General features: G+C 46.0%; 1 protein-coding gene across 1 annotated transcript in view; it reads right to left on the bottom strand.

Annotated features, from left to right (window-relative positions):
• LOC311230120 (sodium/calcium exchanger 2-like) overlaps window positions 1-23,889 on the bottom strand; it is a gene marked incomplete at its 3' end in the record, with an annotated part of 94,987 nt that extends 71,098 nt beyond the window's left edge. Inside the window, exons 1-3 of the mRNA XM_084316288.1 lie at window positions 23,805-23,889; window positions 20,953-21,083; window positions 6,997-7,370 (exon numbers count right to left, since the gene is read on the bottom strand). Of these exons, the coding sequence (XP_084172414.1) occupies window positions 6,997-7,370; window positions 20,953-21,083; window positions 23,805-23,847 (548 nt within the window). The 5' untranslated portion in view covers window positions 23,848-23,889. The remainder of the gene's footprint in view (window positions 1-6,996; window positions 7,371-20,952; window positions 21,084-23,804) is intronic.
• Window positions 23,890-26,023: the final 2,134 nt, after the last annotated feature.

Here is a 26,023-nt window from a genome sequence, read left to right on the forward strand (position 1 = left end):
AACCCTTTCACTGCCACACTACAGAAGGTTAACCCTTTACTATCACTGCCACACAACAGCACCGTCGGTAGTGTGATAGTAAAGGGTTAACCTTCTGTAGTGTGGCAGAGAGAGAGAGATCGAGGGGGGTATGGATGGAGAAAATTAGACATGAAGGGAGGTAGAGGGAAATTAAAGGAGGTAGAAGGAGGGTGGGGAAGATGAAGAGAGGGCTGGGAGGAAGGGGATGAAGGGGCGGGTGTGGGCACGTAACTGAAAGAACGAGGGGAGGAAGGATGTTTACAAAGTGAGAGAGAAGAGAAGCGGAAAAGCAGAGGGAGAGGAAACACGCAGCGAGGATAAAAAGAGAAAAGTGACAGAGCAAAGAACAGAGAGAAGAGAGAGAGGAGAAGAGAGAGAGGAGAAGAGAGAGAGGAGAAGAGAGAGAGGAGAAGAGAGAGGAGAAGATAAGAGAGAGGAGAAGAGAGAGAGAGGTGAAGAGAAGAGAGGAGAGGAGAAGAGAAGAAGAGCGAGAGAGAGAGGAGAAGAGAGAGAGGATAAGAGAGAGAGAAGAGAAGAAAGAGAGGAGAAGAGAGAGAAGAGAAGAGATAGAGAGGAAAAGAGAGAGAAGATAAGAAAGAGGAGAAGATAGAGAGAATAGAAGAGAGAGGCGAAGAGAGGAGAATAGAAGAGAGAGAGGAGAAGAGAGGAGAAGAGAGAAGGGGGAGAAGAGAAGAGAGAGGAGAAGAGTGAGAGGAGAAGAGAGAAGAGAGAGAAGAGAGGAGAAGAGTGAGATGAGAAGAGAGAGAGAGGCGAAGAGAAGAGAGAGAGAGAGAGAGAGAGAAGAGAGAGATAAGAGAGAGGAGAAGAGAGAGAAGAGAGAAGAGATAGAGAGAAGAGAGAGGAGAGAAGAGAGAGAAGAGAGAGGAGAAAAGAAGGGGTGTTGAGAGATTCACTGATACTGTATGGAGTGAAAATGAGAGAAGGTCGGGTTTACAGGGTTTAAGAGAAGAGAGAGGATGGTAATGAAACGGCCTCAGCAGGACAGTCACACCAGTGAGAGATAGAAACCATATTATTAAAACATATTGTGTCCGTGAGGTTGCGGTGGATACATTAGATTTGGACAAAAACAGCTCTGACTCTTCTCAGAGCCAGTCTCGAAGGACGTCCGTATAAAGCGGGTCGGGACAGTAACATTGTAACTTAAACGTAAAGACGTGCGTGGCGGTGTCTTTATCTGCAGAGACCCCTCCCTCTGCCTCTATTTTCTTGTTTTGCTGTGCTCGGGATGTTTCTGGGCATCAACCTTTGGGCAGTGAGTGCACGTTGTGTTCAGGTAGCCCCTCCCCTACTTGCCATTTCCCCACGAGGGATGCACCTGATTGGATGAACGTGCTGCAAGTGGGCAGTCCGTGGTTCTCTGCTCCTGTTTTGGTGGCTTGTTTGCTTGTCAATATTATCTTTTTCTACCTAAAGTTGAACCTATAATGTCTTTCTGACAATATTTGTAGTGGTAAGTTTGATATGATATTGTTAGATCTTGAGTCGGCAAATCCTAGTTTGACAGTTTGATCTGAACAACGTCAGATTTATATAAACACCACATTGTTTTGCTGGTGCTCTAGTGACATCTAGTGGCTGAAACTACTTAGTGTGCCTTTAAAGACGTCATATGTACCTTCATTGGAAGCTATTGTACATCTTTGGCTGGAATCAAGGAAACTATAAAAGAAGGAAGGGTCATCATGTCAGAATACCAGCGTTTTATGCTCTGCTTGGTGCCAGACTTTGGTGACAGTTCTATTGAATCTGAGGAAATATATACTACAACTCTGTATATAGTACATCTGATTAGTATTACACTCATTAGTACTAATTTGCATATTTTGTACCCAGTTTAATCACCTGTACATTATATATTGCTGTTGCACTTTACTGTTACATTTGCACTTTGGTTGGTTGCAAACTTATTTACGTTGTACTGTACTTGTGCTGTATAATGACAATACATTTTAATCTAATCTAATCTAATCCAAAAATACACATCAACCAATATATCAAACATTAGCTAGTTAACGATGCAACAAATTGCAGATGAATCTGACCTCCGTTTAAATGACATAAACAGGAAGATGGCTGATCCCATTGAACTCAATGTTGGACAAACTGAACGTTGTCCACACTTGGCACCAATGTGCGTTACACAGTAACATAATATATTTCATCATATTATGAAAATGAAATTTGGATTATTTTGTTTAAATGTAAACGTTGACCTAAATAATGCTTACATATGGTGAAAATGATAATGTTTACTGTGGGACTTTTCCAGTGTCCATTATCATTTGTATTGAGTTAACTATATGCTTCCATAACACACAGAGTGGAGTGGACGCTCAAGCGCCTGAAAACTGCTGAGAAGGACGTTCTCTCCGCCTGGCGCTGAGAATATCGGGTGCTAAATGGTTCATGAGAACCACGTCATCTATTCACCCCTCAGCACTCCTGTCTGAAACCCCTCCATCTCCCTGTCATAGTCAGTGACCCTGCGGGCTCTGAGCTGTCTGAGCCAATAACACACACAGTCAGACGCCGGCGTACCCTCTGGTTTGGTGCAGCCCCAGGGCCGGCCCTAAGCATAAGCAAACCAAGAGCCTGCTTATGGCCCCCATGGCCACCGGAGCAGAAATCGATACGAAAATCAATACAATGGATTTACAACGACAACAAGGATACAAGCTAAACAAATCACGCGGTAATGCAGCAGCTCAGGGGGGCGGTAGGTGTGTGAAAGCTGCTTCCTGCGCATTGTGCTTGAAAAGATTAAGGATTCTATCGCACAGAGTTGTTTACACACACAACTGCAACTGTCACCCAGCCTTTAACAGACATGTGAATTGTCTGTTCTGCTTCACGCCTTACTGTACATACCATGGTATGGTATGGTATGGTTTATTTCTTAATCCCTGAGGGGAAACATGGTTTGCCACCAGAGCGAATACACATATACAAACATGAAAGACACAGTTACATGATACAATACACTACAGGATACACAACACAATAGGAGAGCCTCTTCTATCACAGTGCTATCGGTGTTCGTAATTTATTTTTTTACCGCAGCAGGTACAAAGGACCTTCTCAATCGCTCAGTAGAGCATTGAGGCATCAACAATCTGTTACTAAATGAGCTTCGCAGAGCATCGAAAATACTAAACAATGGGTGGCCTACAAAAGATAAAATGGTGTTCAGTTTAGTCCTGGTTCGCTTGGCTATGGTGATCTCCAGGGAATCAGGAGGAAGGCCAATCACTGAGCCAGCCTTTTTAATGATTTTATTTATACGTTTTTTGTCCGAAACAGTGATGCTGCCCCCCCCAGCAGAGAACAGCATTGAACAGGACACTAGCCATGATACCTTGGTAGAATTCATAGAGAAGTGACCTGCTGATGTCGAAAGAACAAAGTTTTCTCAGATGAAAGAACACGGATCTGGTTGACTCCGAGTTCGATTCCCGGACTCGCCGTCATTTGCCGAATGTCTCCCCCTGCTCTCTCTCCCGTTTCACCCTACAACTGTCGGTCATGCTTGACCAGAAAAGCGATAAACGCTAAAAAATTAAAGTTTAAAAAAAAGAAAGAGCCGAGACTGGGCTTTTTTAAACACAGAATCAGTGTTCTGCTTCCAGTCCAGCTTACCGTCCAGGTGAATGCCAAGGTATCTATAGGACTGGACTATTTCAACCTCCTGCCCCCTAATGATGACAGGAGAGACATTCACCTTCTTCCTACTGAAGTTGATGACCAACTCCTTGGTTTTTTCGATGTTTAATTCCAAGAAGTTGGCATCGCACCAGTGGACAAATTAGTCAATCTCCTTTTTATAGGCTTGGTCATCGCCTTTGTTGATGAGACTGATCAGCGCAGTATCGTCAGAACATTTTTGCATATGGCACATGGCCTCGCTATGTCTGCAGTCCGCAGTATAAAGAACAAAGAGGAAGGGCGCCAAAACTGTTCCCTGGGGAGGCTCCAGTTTTTGTCCAGATGACATCCGATACTATGTCATCCAGCCTGACAAACATGTCACTTTATTTGGTTGTTTGTTTGGTGTGTGTTTTAATTATTTCCCATACCTGTACCTCTGTGATGTCTGTATCATCTGTGTCCAATAGTCTTAGTTATTTTTGGTTTATCTTTTTATTAATTTTTCTTTTATTCCTTTTTCTTTTCTTTTACTTTATTTATTTATTTTTGTGCCCTTTTCCCTGCTACCATCTGAGAGGCCATTTGTCCTCTCGCCAGGCCGTCATTGTAAATAAGACTTTGTTTTTAATTGACCTGCCTGGTTAAAATACAAATAATATAATAAAATATCCTCTAACAAAATAACATTTTAAATTAAATACATTTATCACATTCCTTTCATCTGTGGCTTCATTATCTAGGTTTTCTAAATACATTTTCATTGTGGATATAGTGGACTAGTTTATGTGAATTTATGAGAGAGAGAGATAGAGAGAGAGAGAGAGAGAGAGAGAGAGAGAGAGAGAGAGAGAGAGAGAGAGAGAGAGAGAGAGAGAGAGAGAGAGAGAGAGAGAGAGAGAGAGAGAGAGAGAGAGAGAGAGAGAGAGAGAGAGAGAGAGAGAGAGAGAGAGAGAGGCTGATTAAGAAGCAAGGTGCCAGACAGCACAGCAAAACACATTCTGTTTAGGGCCATAAAGGGAAGAGATGGAAAGAGAACACTGTGTCCACCAAAAGCCATCATGATTTATTATGATTAGGAACTAATGGTGTGTTAAATTCACACGTGGTAGTGGTATTGTGAATTTTACGATAGAATATGTTTCACAGGCTAGACAGACAGGCCTGAGCTTAATGCTCACATTACCAGTTTCATTTACAACTAATAAGGCACTTGGCATTCACAACACAATCACCTAGCAATTAGTAACCTGAACACTCAACAACCAACCCCAATTAAACTCACACACACCCTCTCTCTCACATGCACGCACGCACGCACACGCACACACACACACACACACACGCACACGCACACACACACACACACACACACACACACACGCGCACACACACACACGCACACACACACACGCACACGCACGCACGCTCCAGCATTTGATGAGTCAAAGCTCACAGCAGGTTTCCTTAATGAATAATGGACAAGAACGTCTTCTGAAGGGGAGGGGAGAGAGGGTATTAATATCGTTTATTTTTCTATTAAAGCTCACTCTGCCTACCCAGCCCCGTGTCACTGAAGACAGGCGAGGTGGGGAAGGACGGCATGACGGACACCAGCTCAGGACAGACGAGACGCCACGAGAACGGGACCACGATGCAAGTCGGAGGACAGAATGGGCGTCAAGACGGGACGACGGGTAAAATAGACAAGTGCATATTTTATTCATTGTTTAATTTCCCTGCTATGGGAAATCCTACCCAACTCAAGAGTGTCCCCCTTCTCCCCATTACTGTATTGTCTGCGTGGGCAGGTGTCATCCGTGCGAACAAAGGGGGGCGTTGAGTAACCGAGCGGCTCAGCTTGGCTCAGAGTGAAGAAAAAACGCACTCAACGGGTTCCTCAGTTGCGCTCGCTCAGAGCACCTTCTGACCGGGCGCGCTGTACGGAAGAAATGGATCCCACACGGACTGTCGAGCGCAGACGGGGTCATTAAAGGCTTTCACGTTTGCCACGGAAGACAAATGGTAAATGGTGCATTTATATAACAGCTTTTATCCAATGCGCTTTACAATTTGTTCCTCACATTTTTCCCATTCACTCACACATTCACACACCGACGGCAGAGGCGACCATGCAAGGTGCCAACCTGCTCATTGCATTGGGAGCAATTAGGGGTTAAGTGTCTTGCTCAAGGACACTTTGACACGCTGTCTGGGAGGAGCTGGAATCGAACCAGGAACCTCTGGATAACCAGACGACTGCTCTACCTATCGAGTGTTTGACAGATGTTTGTTGTCAATGCGTGTCGCTGCTATTTTACTACCAGGAACAGCAGAGAGCAGCATCACACCGTCCTCATCGTCAACACTTTACAAAACAAAAAAATTACAAAACATTAAACATGCCCAGAGTACCGTCTTTCTTGTCGCCATTTTCCGTGCTAGATGACAGTTGCTTGGCGCTCAGATAGAGCAGAATGTTCAAAGTGGTAAAAAAAATTGCTCACAATGAGCTCACCGTGAACGCTCAATTACCTGAGGAATACAGCTCCCTCTAGGGGAGAGGCCTAAAACCACAAGCCATGCGCCTGTCAAAAGTGTGCTCTTGATTTGGTGGACTGGCAATATTTCTACCAGAGCAGTGAGTTTAACTTCTCCAACTCTGTTACACCTGGAAGTTAGTAACTCTTCCAGGTATCTGTAGTGTCATATCCCCCTCCTCTCCTTCTCTCAGATTATCCCTCCCTGATCCCTCTCACCCACAGTCACTGGTACCCTTAACCTCCTACAAGGAACACTTCAAAATGTTGGGAAATACACTTATTTGCCATCTTCCTCCCTCTCCTCCCTCTCCTCCCTCCCTCTCCTCCCTCTCCTCCCTCTTCTCCCTTTCCTTCCTCTCCTCACACCTCCCTCTCCTCCCTCTTCTACCTCTCCTCCCTCTTTTCCATCTCCCCCTTTTCTCCCTCTTCTCCCTCTCTTCACTCCTACCTCTCGTCCCTCTCCTCACTCCTCCCTCTCCTCCCTCTTCTCCCTCTCCTCCCGCTCCTCCCTCCCTCTCCTCCCTCTCCTTCTTCTCCTTCCTCCCTCTCCTCCCTCTCCTTCCTCCCTCTCCTCCCTCTCCTTCCTCCCTCTCCTTCTTCTCCTTCCTCCCTCTCCTCCCTCTCCTCCCGCTCCTCCCTCCCTCTCCTCCCTCTCCTCCCTCTCCTCCCTCTCCTTCTTCTCCTTCCTCCCTTTTTTCCCTCTTTTCTCTCTCCTTCCTCCCTCTCCTCCCTCACCTCCCTCCTCACCCTCTCCCTCTCCACTCACGTCGTCTGGTCGTTGGTGAACTCCAGCTCTCCCCTCACGTCCTCGTAGTCCTCCCCTCCCTTGGCGCTGCCCGGCTCCGAGTGGTACGGCAGGATGACGGTGCCGCGGGCGCCGGAGTTCCTCACCACCGTCACCTCCATGGTGCCCACGCTCTCGCTCACCCGCACCATGCCCGCGCTGAACGTGAAGATGCCGGCGTGGTCGTCATCCAGGATGGTCACCGTGGCGACCAGGGGTTCCAGCAGCCGGCCCTTGGGGCCGGCACCCACCTCGTCGCTCTCGAACATGCCCTCGGCGTCGCCGATGCGCAGGTTCAGCAGGCGCACGAAGAAGTGCTCGTCCTCCTCAAATATGTCGTCGTCGATGATGCCCACCTGGAGACGGAGGAAGGAAGGAAGGAAAAGAGAGATAGAGGAATTGAGACAGAGAGATAGGGGACTGTATATAAAGTGTGTGTGTGTGTGTGTGTTAGACTTAGGCCATGAATCGATGATGGATTCAATCAATCTAGCTGTCGATACTAGGATGAATGTTGTGATTTAGGCTGTGGTTTTCACTGGTTATGTCGCAACAGACACGCATCTCCTCCAAACTATGCACCTCGAGTTTTTGAAGCAACACTTTTTCGGGCACTCACAGTCGAAAAAGTTTCAACTTTAGCCACGGAGCACACATACATCAAGATTAGATTAGATTAGATTAGATTGTACTTTATTGTCATTATATTTGCATACAACGAGATTTGGGACTCAAACTTAAGGTGCAGTAATACAATCACACAAGTAATAAAAGAGAAACATAAAATACTATACAGAAACATAAAATACCATACAAGAAACATTAAATAATATACAGGAAACATAAAATACTATACAGAAACATAAAATACTATACAATAAGACAATGTTACAATACTGTACAATATACAAAATAACAACACTATACAAAATAACAATACACAAATAACAATCACAGTGTCAGATGGTAGTGGGTGGGTATTGCACTGTGGATATTGCACTTGAGGGGTAGGATGGTGCACAGTGTGGGAGGAGGGGGAAAGGTGAATTATTAGTGCATGTTAGAGTTCAGGGTGGTGATGGCTCTGGGGAAGAAAACGTCTCTCAGAGCTTGTTTGTTCTGGCTCTGATGCACCTGTAACGCCTGCCCGATGGCAACAGGTCGAACAGGTGGAAGCCAGGGTGTGAGCTGTCCTTCGTAATGTTTTTTTGCTCTGTTGAGGCAGCGGGAGTTGTGCAAGTCCTTCAGGGAGGGGAGGATGCAGCCGATGATTCTCTGTGCCGAGTTTATGACCCTTTGAATCGCCTTTCTGTCCGCTTCAGTGCAGCTTGCGTACCACACTGTTATGCAGCACGTCAGCAAGCTCTCAACAGCAGAGCGATAGAAGGTCACCATCAGCTGCTCCTCCAGTCTGTTCTTCCTCAACACCCTCAGGAAGTGAAGTCTCTGCTGGGCCTTCTTGATGACCGCGGTGTACACTGGTGTAGGACCAGCCTCTCAAAGCACTTCATGATGACAGGTGTGAGTGATACTGGGCGATAGTCATTGAGGTTGTCTGTGGAAGCTTTCTTGGGTACCGGGATAATTGTGGCAGATTTAAGGCAGGGTGTGATGAGTGCTTGTGCCAGGGAGAGGTTGAAGATGACTGTGACGATGTAGGAGAGCTGGTCAGCGCATGCTTTTAGCACCTTCCCAGGTACTCCGTCTGGACCAGCCGTCTTCCTGGGGTTCACTGCCCTGAGCACCCGCCTGACTTCATGCTCTTCTAGAGTGCGTGTGGGAGTGCTGGGGGCTGGTGGGGGGCGAGGGGGAGCGGCTGTGCCTGGTTGTGGTGTCTCGAAGCGAGCAAACAAGCCGCTCAGCTCCTCTGCCAGCGACACATCCCAGTCCCCGGTTGTTGCGTCACAGCCTTCAAACCTCTCTTTGTAGTCCGTCTTAGCTTCCTTGATTCCTCTCTTCAGGTCAGCTCGAGCAGCACTGTACAGAGCACTGTCACCTGACCTGAAGGCAGTGTTGCGGGCCTTGAGGAGCATGCAGACCTGGATTGTCATCCAGGGTTTCTGGTTTGGGAAGACCCGGATGCTTTTTTCCCACAGTGACATTGCCGATACAATACTTTATGTAGTACCGACTCTGTGTTTGTGGACAGGTCCTGGTCTTCCCAGGCAGTGTGTGCAAAGCAGTCCTGTAGCTGGAGGAGTGCGTCCTCAGGCCAAGTTGTAACAGTCTTTGTCACTGCTTTTGTTCTTGCTTGGGGGGGGGGGGGGGGTGTAGGCAGGGGTGAGCACCAAGGAGAGGTAGTCTGACCTAGGTGGGGGAGGGGGATTATGCCTGTTTAATGTTGGAATATACATGGTCAAGAGTGTTTCCCCCTATGTCACCTTCTTGACGAGGGACCAATCAAATCAACTGAGGGGAGGGATTCAAAATCGGAGGTATCTGAAGATCAATCGACAGACACTGTCAATGTTGAAAAAGTATCGATAGTAGCCAACGTTACTTTCACTAGCAATTCACTATGAATTGAAAATGGGGGACCCTGATGTAAACAAGGCAAACGTCTTTCTCTGGTCTGCCTCCCCTTAACAATTGTGTGTATTGAGCCGTACTGTATTGTACCCATTCTGCAATCTGTTAAATAAAGTTTTTCATTCATTCATTCATTCAGCTAGCATACCAACTGCTACTACTCCTCAACACTGAGAGATGCCGTTTGGAAAATACTTGGGAGTCCGCTGTTTAATTTACATGGTAAGATTCAGTAGAGGAACACTGTTGTCTGTAGATTCAGCGAGGAGAAAGTATCAGTCCACCACGGCGATCCACGTTCAAACTAACGTTAATGTTATCGTTAGCTAACTAGTGCCACATCAAGCTGTGAAGTTGAACCGAGTTGGGACCATCTACAGCCATGACACTACTGAAGGAAACCATCTCAAGTTAGTTCTCTTGGATGATATGTTATGCAAACGGTAAATGGTGCATTTATATATCGCTTTTATCCAAAGCACTTTACAATTTTGTTCTTCACATTTTACCCATTCACTCACACATTCACACACCGATGGTGGAGGCAACCATGCAAGGTGCCAACCGGGAGAAATGAGGGATTAAGTCTCTTGCTCAACGACACAGGAATCGAAATGGGAACCTCAGGATTACCAGACGACTGCTCTACCTCCTGAGCCACTGTCGCCCCCCCACTGCGCTGTGAGTTTGTGGAAATAACTGACAGTGCAGCTGTACTGTATTACTGATACTTCACCATTCAGCCTCAAGCATTTCACTACTGTCAATAGATCTTACTGTAAACAATCCTTTTGCTGAGCATGTTAAAATCAACAATTGACTATGGAACCTAACCCTAGTGTGTGTGCGTGTGTTTGTTTGTGTGTGTTCTTGTGGTTTACGTATTTGACTAGATAGGAGCTGACAGCAGTGAGAGACAGAACATGGCTGAGAGCCACTTGTCTCTCTTCGTAGGCTGATGAAGAGAGACAGGGAGAGGCAGGGGAATTACCGCTGGTCCTCTCGGCCCTGTGACATGGCTGACTGATCCTGTTATCTCCAATAGAGCCTGTCTAAAAACACTCAACACCCTACCGTGAGTAACCCTCGTTTGCCTCAAACGTACAAACGATTCATCACTACAACACCTTTTCTTCTCACTTCAAGGGTCCTAATACCTAGATTTAGATTTTTTTTACCAATATTTTAGTTACTTCTTGTGCTTGATTTATCTAGTCAGACAGGATAACACTAGTATAATTGTAACTTTGATTCACCAGACAAGACATATTTCAACTTACCATTTGGCATATTCATTCTAGTCCTTGAATTTACACTGAAGTAATGGAGTTAAGATAAGATAAGATATTATTTTATTGATCCCCTTGGGGAAATTCGGGCGTCATAGCAGCATGGGGGAGGGGGGAGGGGAAGTACAGGTATGGGTAGGGTAATAGTAGAAACACATAAATATAGGCAATAAAAGTATAGTAAAGATAAAAATAAGCAGTGTGAACAATATAAATAACCGTATGCCCTATCAGTTATATTATATGTTACAACTAGGGCTGTCCCCGACTAAGGATTTGGATAGTCGACTATGATTGGCCAAAATTTGCCGTTAGTCGACTATTAGTCGACAAAAAAAAAGAAAAAAAAAAGTATAATATATATATTTTTTTATCATTCCATTTGGGCTGTGGGGGGTGCTTAATGTCTGAAGGAGTCGACTGAAGGCTTCTTGTCCTCTGCAAAAGCATGCAATTGGTCCACTGATGGATACATCTTGATATTTGTCTAGTCTAGTGTGTTCATTAGATGGGTGAAATCCTCTTTCAGTGCCTCTGTGCCTGTTTTCATAGGCAGTTAGCCTCTGGTATGCGTGCCATTAGTGTTAGCCACGCTTCTAGGCCTCTTTTCTTTTGGAAAGAATGATAATTTTTAATTTTTATATATATATATATATTTTTATTTTTAATTTTTTTGTATTCGACTAAGAGGTTGGCAGTCGACTACGGCTCCTTTCGACCGATTAGTCGACTAATAGGGGTCAGCCCTAGTTACAACAAATATGGGCAATAAAACACTTGGAATCTGAATATATTATGAGTAAGTAAAGTCAACAGTATACACAGGTGCAGTATACTGTACATAAGGTACCCTAACTGGCATGATATACTAACTATACGTCATATACGTCATATGTTATGGTATCTACATCTCACCGTCTGTTTTCACCATTGTGGCCAAAAAAATAACTGTTCACCTTTCTGGGTAGTTAATACAGATGTAGCCGTTCTGACGGTCTATCTCTGCTGAGTGGTTTCCGGTGGTTGCCGTATTAACGATATCAACCAGTAGGGGCGCTCGGGTTACACCAGGTTACCTTTTGTCTCTAGGATAAGGTAAGGGGAGAAACAGCCCATGCCGAGGGTTTTGTTCTCAGCTTGAATACGCAGCGCGAATGCGCTCGCAGATCGAGAGACAGTTTTCAAATGTCCAATCTAACGAATTTCGTTTGCTCATAAAATGCTTAAAATGTTAAATATATGAATATATGAATTCTGATTAGGTTTTTGTCCTACCCACTATCCTGTGATTATAAAAGAGCTGCGAGTCCCTCGAATACGCAGCGCAAATGCACTCTCAGAGCAAGTCAGTTTTCTCACGTTGTATATTACAATAGTATTTGAGCACTTTTTTATGGTAGTAGTATGGTACAGGGGGGAGTTCTCCTAACAGAACCGTAGTATGGTAAAGGGGAGCGTTCTCCTAACAGAACCGTAGTATGGTACAGGGGAGCGTTCTCCTAACAGAACCGTAGTATGGTACAGGGGAGCGTTCTCCTGGACCTAACAGAGCCGTAGTATGGTACAGGGGGGCGTTCTCCTAACACTCCAAGTGCCAGCTTTAACACTACTTTTTATAACTAGCCAGACTTGGGGGTAATTTCCTCTGTAAGATGGTGACAGGAAACTCCTGAGCCACTGTCGCCCCCCAACTGTGCTGTGAGTTTGTGGAGATAACTGACAATTTCATACAGTAAACCAGGAAACTATCAAGGACTGGGCATTTATTTCCATTTGCGGGTTTGACAGCAGCTCTCTTTTCTGTTATGTTATTGACTACACACAATATTTTCTACCACTCTCTACCATTCCCACGTAGCCTACACTCTGACTACAAGATGACTAGCTACTTGTGTAGATCACCTATACATCCCACAACGCATCCCTCTTGAAGGAGCAGGCAACACCCTTATCTTAAAACAAATTTGAGGCATGCAAGAGGGTCTCATGGTCCTCGTGATGCAGACTCATGTAAATCTGGAGAGGCAGTGAGAAGTAGGCCTGCATCTGTGTGTTTAATTTTATGTCTCTAACATTGTGGGAAAAAAGTCAGCACACAGTCTGAAGTGTTCCCAAGTTTAATATACTTTAACACAACGTGTTTACATATCCACAACTTTACATATCTATTTGAGTCAAGCACCCGTGACTATACTTTGGATGTGCGTGAGTCTTTTCTACTATGTCTCTAACATGCCTTGTCTCCACTAGCCAGAGTTTAGCCGTGCTGTGGCCTTGTCTCCACTAGCCAGGGTTTAGCAATGCTGTGGCCTTGTCTCCACTAGCCAGAGTTTAGCAATGCTGTGGCCTTGTCTCCACTAGCCAGAGTTTAGTAATGCTGTGGCCTTGTCTCCACTAGCCAGAGTTTAGTAATGCTGTGGCCTTGTCTCCACTAGCCAGAGTTTAGTAATGCTGTGGCCTTGTCTCCACTAGCCAGGGTTTAGTAATGCTGTGGCCTTGTCTCCACTAGCCAGGGTTTAGCCGTGCTGTGGCCTTGTCTCCACTAGCCAGGGTTTAGCCATGCTGTGGCCTTGTCTCCACTAGCCAGGGTTTAGCCGTGCTGTGGCCTTGTCTCCACTAGCCAGGGTTTAGTAATGCTGTGGCCTTGTCTCCACTAGCCAGGGTTTAGCCATGCTGTGGCCTTGTCTCCACTAGCCAGGGTTTAGTAATGCTGTGGCCTTGTCTCCACTAGCCAGGGTTTAGCCATGCTGTGGCCTGGTCTCCACTAGCCAGGGTTTAGCCGTGCTGTGGCCTTGTCTCCACTAGCCAGGGTTTAGCCGTGCTGTGGCCTTGTCTCCACTAGCCAGGATTTAGTCATGCTGTGGTCTTGTCTCCACTAGCCAAAGTTTAGCAATGCTGTGGCCTTGTCTCCACTAGCCAGGGTTTAGTAATGCTGTGGCCTTGTCTCCACTAGCCAGGGTTTAGTAATGCTGTGGCCTTGTCTCCACTAGCCAGGGTTTAGCCATGCTGTGGCCTTGTCTCCACTAGCCAGGGTTTAGCCGTGCTGTGGCCTTGTCTCCACTAGCCAGGGTTTAACCATGCTGTGGCCTTGTCTCCACTAGCCAGGGTTTAACCATGCTGTGGCCTTGTCTCCACTAGCCAGGGTTTAGCCATGATGTGGCCTTGTCTCCACTAGCCAGGGTTTAGTAATGCTGTGGCCTTGTCTCCACTAGCCAGGGTTTAGCTGTGCTGTGGCCTTGTCTCCACTAGCCAGGGTTTAGCCATGCTGTGGCCTTGTCTCCACTAGCCAGGGTTTAGCCATGCTGTGGCCTTGTCTCCACTAGCCAGGGTTTATCTGTGCTGTGGCCTTGTCTCCACTAGCCAGAGTTTAGTAATGCTGTGGCCTTGTCTCCACTAGCCAGAGTTTAGTAATGCTGTGGCCTTGTCTCCACTAGCCAGAGTTTAGTAATGCTGTGGCCTTGTCTCCACTAGCCAGAGTTTAGCAATGCTGTGGCCTTGTCTCCACTAGCCAGGGTTTAGTAATGCTGTGGCCTTGTCTCCACTAGCCAGGGTTTAGCCGTGCTGTGGCCTTGTCTCCACTAGCCAGGGTTTAGCCATGCTGTGGCCTTGTCTCCACTAGCCAGGGTTTAGCCGTGCTGTGGCCTTGTCTCCACTAGCCAGGGTTTAGTAATGCTGTGTCCTTGTCTCCACTAGCCAGGGTTTAGCCATGCTGTGGCCTTGTCTCCACTAGCCAGGGTTTAGTAATGCTGTGGCCTTGTCTCCACTAGCCAGGGTTTAGCCATGCTGTGGCCTGGTCTCCACTAGCCAGGGTTTAGCCGTGCTGTGGCCTTGTCTCCACTAGCCAGGGTTTAGCCGTGCTGTGGCCTTGTCTCCACTAGCCAGGATTTAGTCATGCTGTGGTCTTGTCTCCACTAGCCAAAGTTTAGCAATGCTGTGGCCTTGTCTCCACTAGCCAGGGTTTAGTAATGCTGTGGCCTTGTCTCCACTAGCCAGGGTTTAGTAATGCTGTGGCCTTGTCTCCACTAGCCAGGGTTTAGCCATGCTGTGGCCTTGTCTCCACTAGCCAGGGTTTAGCCGTGCTGTGGCCTTGTCTCCACTAGCCAGGGTTTAACCATGCTGTGGCCTTGTCTCCACTAGCCAGGGTTTAGCCATGATGTGGCCTTGTCTCCACTAGCCAGGGTTTAGTAATGCTGTGGCCTTGTCTCCACTAGCTAGGGTTTAGCCGTGCTGTGGCCTCGTCTCCACTAGCCAGGGTTTAGTAATGCTGTGGCCTTGTCTCCACTAGCCAGGGTTTAGTAATGCTGTGGCCTTGTCTCCACTAGCCAGGGTTTAGCCGTGCTGTGGCCTTGTCTCCACTAGCCAGGGTTTAGCCATGCTGTGGCCTTGTCTCCACTAGCCAGGGTTTAACCATGCTGTGGCCTTGTCTCCACTAGCCAGGGTTTAGCCATGATGTGGCCTTGTCTCCACTAGCCAGGGTTTAGTAATGCTGTGGCCTTGTCTCCACTAGCCAGGGTTTAGCTGTGCTGTGGCCTTGTCTCCACTAGCCAGGGTTTAGCCATGCTGTGGCCTTGTCTCCACTAGCCAGGGTTTAGCCATGCTGTGGCCTTGTCTCCACTAGCCAGGGTTTATCTGTGCTGTGGCCTTGTCTCCACTAGCCAGGGTTTAGCCATGCTGTGGCCTTGTCTCCACTAGCCAGGGTTTAGCCGTGCTGTGACCCGTCTGGCACACAGTGAGCGTCTCCATTGTCTTTAGAACCTGACCAGACCTGGCTGGACAGCTACCTTTCACAACCTGGCCAGACCTGGCTGGGACTGTTTACATGGGTTTACCTTGTGTACAGTTGGTGATGTGAATTGAAAGGTTGCCTAGTAACTGGAGAGTTTACAAGAAACGCAACGGGGACACAAACCCAGGTGCACCGCCTCATACAACCTTCTGGCTGGGTGCTCGGAATCCATGGAAAATAAGACTTAAATGCCAAGCAGCAATTCTTTGACCGGCGATGTCACAGCGGCTATGTTCAGACTGCAGGAAAACGTGACCCAAATCAGATTTTTCTTGCTCATATTTGAATCTGTTTTTTTTTCATAACAGTGTGACTTTCACATGTGGCCACTTTCACATGTGGTCCTAAATCAGATACAGGTGTGACTTCAGTGTCCTCCATGTTTACGTCCATCATCATTATTGTTAATTTGCGAATGTGGGTCAGTTCAGGAGCGTGACCAGTTCACACTGGAATCTGATATTGGCCACATAAAAAAAATATTATGTGAACAGCGAAACAAAAACGTTGAATCTGAGCAATAAATCAGAATTGAGCACAAAATCTTGCACTGTGAACGTAGCCTAACTCACTCATTCAGTAACTCAGTAACTCACTCATGGTTAGCCACTCTGTCCCTAGTGACGGCAGATGGGAAATACGCTTTGCATCTGTTATTTCATCCCTGTAATTTTTATGGCCGCATCAGGCCGACACATCTTGGCAAAAGCCTTCCCCAGAGCATCCCGATACGTGCCTGTGTCTAATTACAGTGAACCACACCTGGGAGTGGGCGGCGGCGCTGCATGATTAAAAACCATCTGGCCATCAGAACACGGTCCATTAACAACACTTGACCACGCCTGACTGTCGCGTGTGCTGCATAGTTAGTAATTCTCCATGAAGAATATTAGGAAAACAACTTAGTCTTAATAATCAGTTAATTATCCCCCATCTCCGGTCCACATCCAGTGCTTACCCTTATCCCCCTGGTGCAGTGAGCAGAGGCCTTATGACTGTATGTCTTTTAGGTACCTCTCTAAGGGATATTCCTTTGTTTACAAGTTAATTGGTTCTAACTTCCTATGTCCTCTATACTTATTAAGCACAGACTGATTTTCTAATCACTGATCTACAGCATCACAACGGTTGAAAGCAATATGGTGAAAAAAAGAAAATGTCTTTCAAGGCATTCTGATGAACCCAGTCCAGATCTTTTGTAAATCAGTTGCGAGTCGTGCCGACAGGGCCAGAGGGAGTTCTGGCAGGAGACTCAGCCATTCAAGTGTAAATTGGTTTCTCTGCTGCTCACTTATGGCAGAATAATCAATGAAATCCAATCATATACTCTTTATGACAATATGACCTTTACAACTAATCTCTGCAGCTTTCCCCATTCACCTACTGTATAGAGGCCCATTTATGATCTGTCTGACAAGACGCCTCTCATTCTGTCCTCACATTTCTTTTGATTTATGATAAAACCTTGAATCTGCTAGATATTTCCCAGCTCACCAACGCCTCTGTCCATATTTCCACACTGCATAGCGTACAGGTTGTTGCTACTTTCCATAATTCAAGGGTGAGACAACTTTTTAGCACAAACATGATTTTACATTACGTTTATTTTGACAGTAGGAGTCGATCGTGCTTTGCATGTCAATGTTCTGTCTCTTTCTGCTTCTCTCCCCCGTCAGCCCCCCTCTGTTTCTCCTAGTGGGACTCTGTCTGTCTGTCTGTCTGTCTGTCTGTCTGCCTGTCTGTCTGTCTGTCTGTCTGTCTGTCTGCCTGTCTGTCTGTCTGTCTGTCTGTCTGTCTGTCTGTCTGTCTGTCTGTCTGTCTGTCTGCCTGCCTGTCTGTCTGTCTGTCTGTCTGTCTGTCTGTCTGTCTGTCTGTCTGTCTGTCTGTCTGTCTGTCTGCCTGTCTGTCTGTCTGTCTGCCTGCCTGTCTGTCTGTCTGTCTGTCTGTCTGTCTGTCTGTCTGTCTGTCTGTCCGTCTCACTATCTGTCTGTCTATCGGTCTGTCTGTCTGTCTGTCTGCGTGTCTGTCTGTCTGTCTCAATATCTGTCTGTCTCACTATCTGTCTGTATGTCTGTCTGTCTGTCTGTCCGTCTCACTCACTCACTCACTCACTCACTCACTCACTCACTCACTGTCTGCCTGCCTGCCTGTCTATATGTCTGTCTGTCTGTCTGTCTGTCTGCCTGCCTGTCTGTCTGTCTGTCTGTCTGTCTGTCTGTCTGCCTGTCTGTCTGTCTGTCTGTCTGTCTGTCTGTCTGTCTGTCTGCCTGCCTGTCTGTCTGTCTGTCTGTCTGTCTGTCTGTCTGTCTGTCTGTCTGTCTGTCTGTCTGTCTGTCTGTCTGTCTGTCTGTCTGTCTGCCTGCCTGCCTGTCTGTCTGTCTGCCTGCCTGTCTGTCTGTCTGTCTGTCTGTCTGTCTGTCTGTCTGTCTGTCTGTCTGTCTGTCTGTCTGTCTGTCTGTCTCACTGTCTCACTGTCTGTTTGTCTGTCTGTATGTATGTCTGTTCATCAGACTTGCACTGGCATTTTTTTAATTTATTTTATTGAACTTTTTTCCCCCTCCTTTTTCCTCCGATTTTCTCCCATCCCAATGTTAGTCGTTATGCCAATTCCCAATCCCCTTTGATAGTTTTTTAGTTCATTGATTTAGTAATATTTGTTATCAATATCTTATGTATCTGTGCACCTATTGTCTCCCCATGATGCAAGCTGTAGCCTGGGCGTCTCTCTGTCTGTGTCTCTCTCTAGCTTGAGTGACCTGCTGACCTCGTGGCTGTAGGCTCCTTCCACACACACACACACACGGGGCCCCCCGTACATCCTGTTTGGTATATCGTCTCTGGCGCACACGCACACACACTCACGTACACACACACACACACATCGCTCACCCACACTTACAAACACATACACACAGATACACACCAACTGTTATGAGAACTGTCATGAATATCACGAACCATTAGATGGATGTTAACCAGATGGCCCCCTTAGAAAACATCCATTAACTCTTGCACTTAGACACACACACCACACAGACTAGCACACACACACCACACACACACATACATACACACACAGATACATATACACACACACACCCCTCCCCTCCTCTTCTGTCCAAGAGGGTATATAACGCTGTCATGTCATGTATTCATTCTTGTGGTGCGAGAGGATGAGCCCGTGCGGGCTGCAGGAGAGTTCTCTTCTCTGTGTGATCCAATAAAGACTCCGTTTGAAATAGTACTTTGTCGTTCTGTGAATCTTTGGTCAGCTGGTCCATAACTATATCAATTCAAGGACTTACGAGGGAGAGGAAATCCCTAACAAATGGAGGTTCCAGTGAGAATTGATGTGGGCCAGCTGCAACCAGGGACGGAACGAGAACTCCTGACTACCCAAGAAGGAGGAATGGAGACACGGAGAAGAAGACGGTGCGGAAGATCCAGACATTCACACCAGCTGTCTGCAGCGCGTCTGAATCAGGGGTGAGATGCGAGCCACAGCCCCTCAGACGTCCGTGACGAGACCACCAGACGACCCTCGACCAGGAGACAGGCAGGAGGAGACGAAGGACAGGCCAGGATGAAGAGAGGCAGACTGGAGGAGATGGCAGCTAAGCAGCAGAGGCCAGGCACCGCAGCCAGGCACCGCAAATCATCGACGACAAGAGGGAGGAAACGGCAGCAGGAGAGACACTGGAGGCAGAGCTAGGGAGATGGTGGGCCAGCTGAGGAGAGGTGGAGGGGACAGTCCAGAGACACTGAGGAGGCGGCAGACCAGAGGAGACACTTTTGTCTAGGGGACCGCACCCTGGAACGGGGACCAGCTCAGGAAGGGGCCCTTGCCCTCTAGAAGATGGGACCGACCCAAGGTGGGCGGTGTACTGTAACAGAGGGAAGGTAGCGCCCTGATGGACGTTGCGTGTGCCTGAGTAAGGGGGGTCCAGGGGGTTAAGTGTATTGTCTGAAAAAGTTGCAAAATCTGTGTTTCTCTCTTTCTTCTCTCTCTCTCTCCCGCTCCCCCCCTCCCTCTATCTCTCTCTCTCTCCTCTCTTGGCGTTGTTCATCCCGTCTGGTATTAGGTGTGATGCGTGTAATGGGTGACAATCGACGGGTACAGATCCATCAATGAACTGTTGTGTTGACGTATTGATTTAACGTCAAAAGGGGGATTGATAGTTTTTTATACTATTTTGATAGTTCATTGATTTAGTAATATTTGTTATCAATATCTTATGTATCTGTGCACCTATTGTCTCCCCATGATGTAAGCTATAGCCTGGGCATCTCTGTCTGTGTCTCTCTCTAGCTTGAGTGACCTGCTGACCTCGTGGCTGTAGGCTCCTTCCACACACACGGGGCCCCCTGTACATCCTGTTTGGTATATCGTCTCTGGCGCACACGCACGCACACACACTCACGTACACACACACACACATCGCTCACCCACACTTACAAACACATACACACAGATACACACCAACTGTTATGAGAACTGTCATGAATATCACAAACCATTAGATGGATGTTAACCAGATGGCCCCCTTAGAAAACATCCATTAACTCTTGCACTTAGACACACACACCACACAGACTAGCACACACACACCACACACACACATACATACACACACAGATACATATACACACACACACCCCTCCCCTCCTCTTCTGTCCAAGAGGGTATATAACGCTGTCATGTCATGTATTCATTCTTGTGGTGCGAGAGGATGAGCCCGTGCGGGCTGCAGGAGAGTTCTCTTATCTGTGTGATCCAATAAAGACTCCGTTTGAAATAGTACTTTGTCGTTCTGTGAATCTTTGGTCAGCTGGTCCATAACTATATCAATTCAAGGACTTACGAGGGAGAGGAAATCCCTAACACCTTCCTGGTCGCTGCACACTTACCCCCCACAGTCGGTCTGGGAGAGTGGAGGCTATCACATGCTTCCTCCGACACACGTCTAGCCAATCAACCGCTTCTTTTCACCTGGCAGCGCGGACTCTCACTGAGAGGGTGTAACGTGTGGAAGGATCACACTACCCCCCTTAGATCCTATCCGTGCTGAGCAGGCGCCCCGACCGAACTGTAGGAGTCGCTGTTTACAACCTCTCTCTCTCTCTCTCTCTCTCTCTCTCTCTCTCTCTCTCTCTCTCTCTCTCTCTCCCCTTCCTCCTTCTCTCCCTCTCCTTACTCCTCCTCCTCCTCTCCCTCTAGCCTTCCCCCTCCCCTCTCTCTCTCTCTCTCTCTCTCTCTCTCTCTCTCTCTCTCTCCCCTTCCTCCTTCTCTCCCTCTCCTTATTCCTCCTCTCCTCCTCCTCCTCTCCCTCTTACCTTTATGTCTTTGCGTGTCTCTCCTGGCTTGAACACCAGTGTCCCCTCACAGTACTCGTAGTCAGACCCAGCGTTGGCAGAGCCGTCCTCTGTCCTGTAGTCCACATAGAAGGTGCTCTCTGCCAGGCCGCCTGGTGATGATAATGATGATAATATTAATGATGACGATAATGACAACAACAATAACAACATCAATAATAATAATAATTATTATTATTATACCAATAGAAGGGCATAAGTAAAGGAACATATCCAAAAGTAGAGGTAATCAGCACTCCTCCACTGCAGATAAAAAGCCTCATTTATGAGACTAACATTTCACCCATCAAGGCTTCATGATGTGGAATAATTTAACCAGATATTCACAGAGGCGGAGTCTTTGATTAAGGATATAGTTTACTGACAGAATGACATGTTGCAACATGGAGAGACTTATGTTACAGCAATGGCCCTATAGCTTTTTTTATTTGATTTGAAATCTTTATTTCGAACATGCAATGAATACAAACAAACAATAACAAAAGCAAAACACAACTCAATCTACATGTTCGAAAAGGAGTAGGAAGAAGTATACACTTATTTAATCCTACCCCTTTTCCACTACTCAAATGAGTGTACTATTTTAAAACATAAAAAAGAAAAAGAAAATATATATATATGCAAAACAAAAAAACAAAAACGATATATGTAAAACATGAAAGAAATAAAATAAAAATGTAAACACCCGTGAATATCAAGTCCCTTCCTCATCCCTGTACCTTGTGAACATCATTTCCTTATACATCAGTTTGAATTGTCTCATGTTTGGACATTGCTTGAGCACCACATTTAGACTGTGTCTTCTCATGGTAGTGCGTACATTTAGCACTTTTAAATTGTGTTCTCCCCTCAGATTATAACCCCCCTCCCTATCAAAGAACAATTCTTGAATGTTTCTTGGAAGTGCATGACTTTTTGCTTTATACATTAATCGTGCCGTTTTAAATTCCACAAGATCATTTAACTTCAATGTCTTTGACTCCAAAAACAATATGTTAGTGTGATCACAATCTAGTGTGCTTAGATCTCTAAAGAATGGTGAGCTAACAAATTATTTATACAGGAGAGTAGACAACAAGTGGAGCATTGATGTACATAATATGGAAAAATATGAGATATCTGGATAATGATGTACTTATGAGGAGGCTGTGTGTGTGCATATGTGTGTACAAGTGGAATGCTTTGTGTAGAGAGAGAGAGAGAGAGAGAGCGAGAGCGAGGGGTAGTGTGTGTAGATAGATATGTCTGAGTGAAGGTTATGTGTATGTGATTGTGCATGTGTGTGTGTGTGTGTGTGATTGTGCATGTGTGTGTGTGTGTGTGTGTGTGTGTGTGTGTGTGCGCGTGTGTGTGTGATAGTAAGAGAGGCGGAGAGAGAAAGAGAAAAGTGTGTTAGTAAAGTCACTTCATCACTGTCAATGCACTGTCTAATAAATCAACACAGGGTCAAACCACCACCAATGAAACTATAATAGAAGGAAGGAAGAGTCATTAAGTCAGAACACCAGCGTTCTATGCTCTGCTTGGTGCCAGTTCTAGTACTGAAGCCTATGGGAGACGCATGGAGAAGCAAAATATACAAGCTATTTTAGAATATATATATCAACCACTACATATAATGGTAGCTAGTTAACAATGCAACAAATTGTAGATGACTCTGATATTCAAGGTAATAAACCTGTTTAAATGAGATGGCGATACCATTTAACTCGATGTCGGCCAAACTGAAAGTTTTCACACTTGGCAACAATGTGCGTTCATGCGCTACACAGTGATTTAAAGTTTCCTTTCCCACCACCAGGAAAAGTGTGCAGGGTTTGCTTCCATTTTCGACTAAAGCAAAGACACAGACATGTAAATGATGTGGTGTGCACAGGACAGGGAAGACTACTACTGGTAATATACTTAGCCTCATAACATATAACCATACTGATTTTATTAGGTAATTGGTCTTAATCTCTTAAACATCGGACAGCCCGATGGGCATGTCGCGGCACTTTGCCCTCATCTGCCGGCTCTAGGCTGCATTCTTGCTGATCAACCAATACTTTGTTGGAAAGTTTAATTTGCTGCCTTTCGATCATCACCCTACTCGACCTATTGCGTGCTTCCAGTCTCGAGTTACAAGACGAAACATCCGATTTTCGAGCGTCATTTGACAAGCCATTCGGACAAATGACCACATCCGGTTTGGCCGGGTCCTGAACGGACCAGTCACCTCTGATGGTGAAAATGACTGACCACCTTTGTAGCCAATGTCCACCTTGTCCCACGCGAGGGCTGATCGCAACGAGAAAGACAAAGAAGAAGCCAGGGAAGTTCTTTGTTTTGACTAGCGCCTCGGAATCAATGGCAGCGGACGGCCATTTTGGATAATCATGCCGAATTAACAATTTCATTAGAGTGATTCTTCTTTGTTGTGGAAGAAAGTTCAGAATGTTTCCTTTCAAAAGAGACAAGACTCATGTATGTGCTATAAGTATAAAGTATAATAAATCGAAAATTACTTTGGGTATGCAATCGTCAGGCGTGTTGTGCAAAACTAGCCCAATTTTTGCCAGATGTTTAACCCTTTCACTGCCGCACTACCAAAAAACGGTTAACCCTTTCACTGTGACAATTCACAGAAGGTTAACCCTTTCACTGCCACATGACAGCCGGTTAACCGTTTCACTGCCGCGCGACAGAAGGTTAACCATTTACTATCACACAACCGAGGTTAACCTTCTGTCGTGTGGCAGTGAAAGGGTTAAGTAGTTACTGTAAACCTCATATCAACGAGACTCATCAATATTGATATACAATGAATATACCTCGGCAGACCACGGCCAGGGTCAGAACCCCGCAGTTCTCCATACACTGACTGTGGGCGCTCTCGAAGGCGATGTGGCTGCACACCGCCTGGTCGTCCTCCTCTGGTGCCTCCTCCTCTGGTATTGCCTGGCGGCGTGCGTGGTCAGCCGCATGCTTCTTCAGGACATTACCAGCGCCAATCATCATACGGGTGGCCTGGGAGGAGAACAGGGAGAGAGAGAGAGAAGATGAGAAGTTGAGAGGATGAAGAGATAAAGGAAGATAATACATTGAGTCACCAACGGTTTGCATTCCGAATAATATGGAGCCCTGGCAGGAGACTCAGCCGTCCAAGTGTAATTGGTTTCTCTGCTGCTCACTTATGGCAGAATAATCAATGAAATCCAATCATATTCTTTGATTTGATTCACTTCGATTCCCTAAAAGTGCAGTGATCCTTAATACTAATGATGCACCATGAGTTGGTAGTCGACCTTATGGTCCTAGCACAAACGTGTGAAGATACCAGGCAGCATGGCTACATGGGTAGGACTCTGGACTCATGATTGGAAGATCACCGGTTTGAGCCCCGGACAAGGCTGTTGTCGGAAAGTGGTGTTGGTGGCAGTATGTATCATTATTATTATCATGATAAGGACACCCTACAGTCGCTATCATAAAGAGTAGGCGGTTCCCCGACGTTCCTGGCCAAATTCCCAATCAGGTCTCTGACAATGCCACCTAATCACCCTTAATTGGCGGATATCAATCCCTGTCTCCTGAGCCTTTCAGCCATTGTGTAGTGTGATATGAGCCTGGTACCTGCATAGCCCAAGGCTGGGTGCTAGACAGTGGGGGTGGCAATTTCCTAAATAGATAGATAGATAGACAGACAGACAGACAGACAGACAGACAGACAGACAGACAGACAGACAGACAGACAGACAGACAGACAGACAGACAGACAGACAGACAGACAGACAGACAGACAGACAGACAGACAGACAGACAGACAGACAGACAGACAGACAGACAGACAGACAGACAGACAGACAGACAGACAGATAGACTACTAGATAGATAGATAGATAGATAGATAGATAGATAGATAGATAGATAGATAGATAGATAGATAGGTTGATAGATAGATAGGTTGATAGATAGATAGATATAGATAGATAGATAGATAGATAGGTTGATAGATAGGTTGATAGATAGGTTGATTGATTGATTGATTGATTGATTGATTGATACCTGTATGCGGTAAAAGGCTCTGCTCTTCTGCTGATGCAGCAGAGCGTAGTAGTTAGCTAGCTCTACCAGCTGGTCCAACTCCTTGTCAGGATACTTATGTTTCAGCTCCTTAAGGATCCGGATCACCTGCAGAGGACAGAAGACTTTGGTATGAGTACAAAACACTTTAGTACAAGGACAGAATACTTTAGTAGTACGAGGACAGAACACTTTAGTAGTATGAGGACAGAACACTTTAGTAGTATGAGGACAGAACACTTTGGTACGAGGACAGAACACTTTAGTAGTATGAGGACAGAACACTTTAGTAGTATGAGGACAGAACACTTTAGTATGAGGACAGAACACTTTAGTAGTATGAGGACAGAACACTTTAGTAGTATGAGGACAGAACACTTTAGTAGTATGAGGACAAAACACGTTAGTAGTATGAGGACAGAACACTTTAGTAGTATGAGGACACAACACTTTAGTAGTATGAGGACAGAACACTTTAGTAGTATGAGGACAGAACACTTTAGTAGTACGAGGACAGAACACTTTAGTAGTATGAGGACAGAACACTTTAGTAGTATGAGGACAGAACACTTTAGTAGTATGAGGACAGAACACTTTAGTATGAGGACAGAACACTTTAGTAGTATGAGTACAGAACACTTTAGTAGTATGAGGACAGAACACTTTGGTATGAGGACAGCACACTTTAGTAGTATGAGGACAGGACACTTTAGTAGTATGAGTACAGGACACTTTGGTATGAGGACAGAACACTTTAGTAGTATGAGGACAGAACACTTTGGTAGTATGAGGACAGAACACTTTGGTATGAGGACAGAACACTTTAGTAGTGTGAGGACAGAACACTTTGGTATGAGGACAGAACACTTTAGTAGTATGAGGACAGGACACTTTGGTATGAGGACAGAACACTTTAGTAGTATGAGGACAGAACACTTTAGTAGTATGAGGACAGAACACTTTAGTA

Source organism: Notolepis coatsorum, assembly GCF_963971535.1.
Source record: "Notolepis coatsorum genome assembly, chromosome: 1".
NCBI lineage: Eukaryota > Metazoa > Chordata > Actinopteri > Aulopiformes > Paralepididae > Notolepis > Notolepis coatsorum.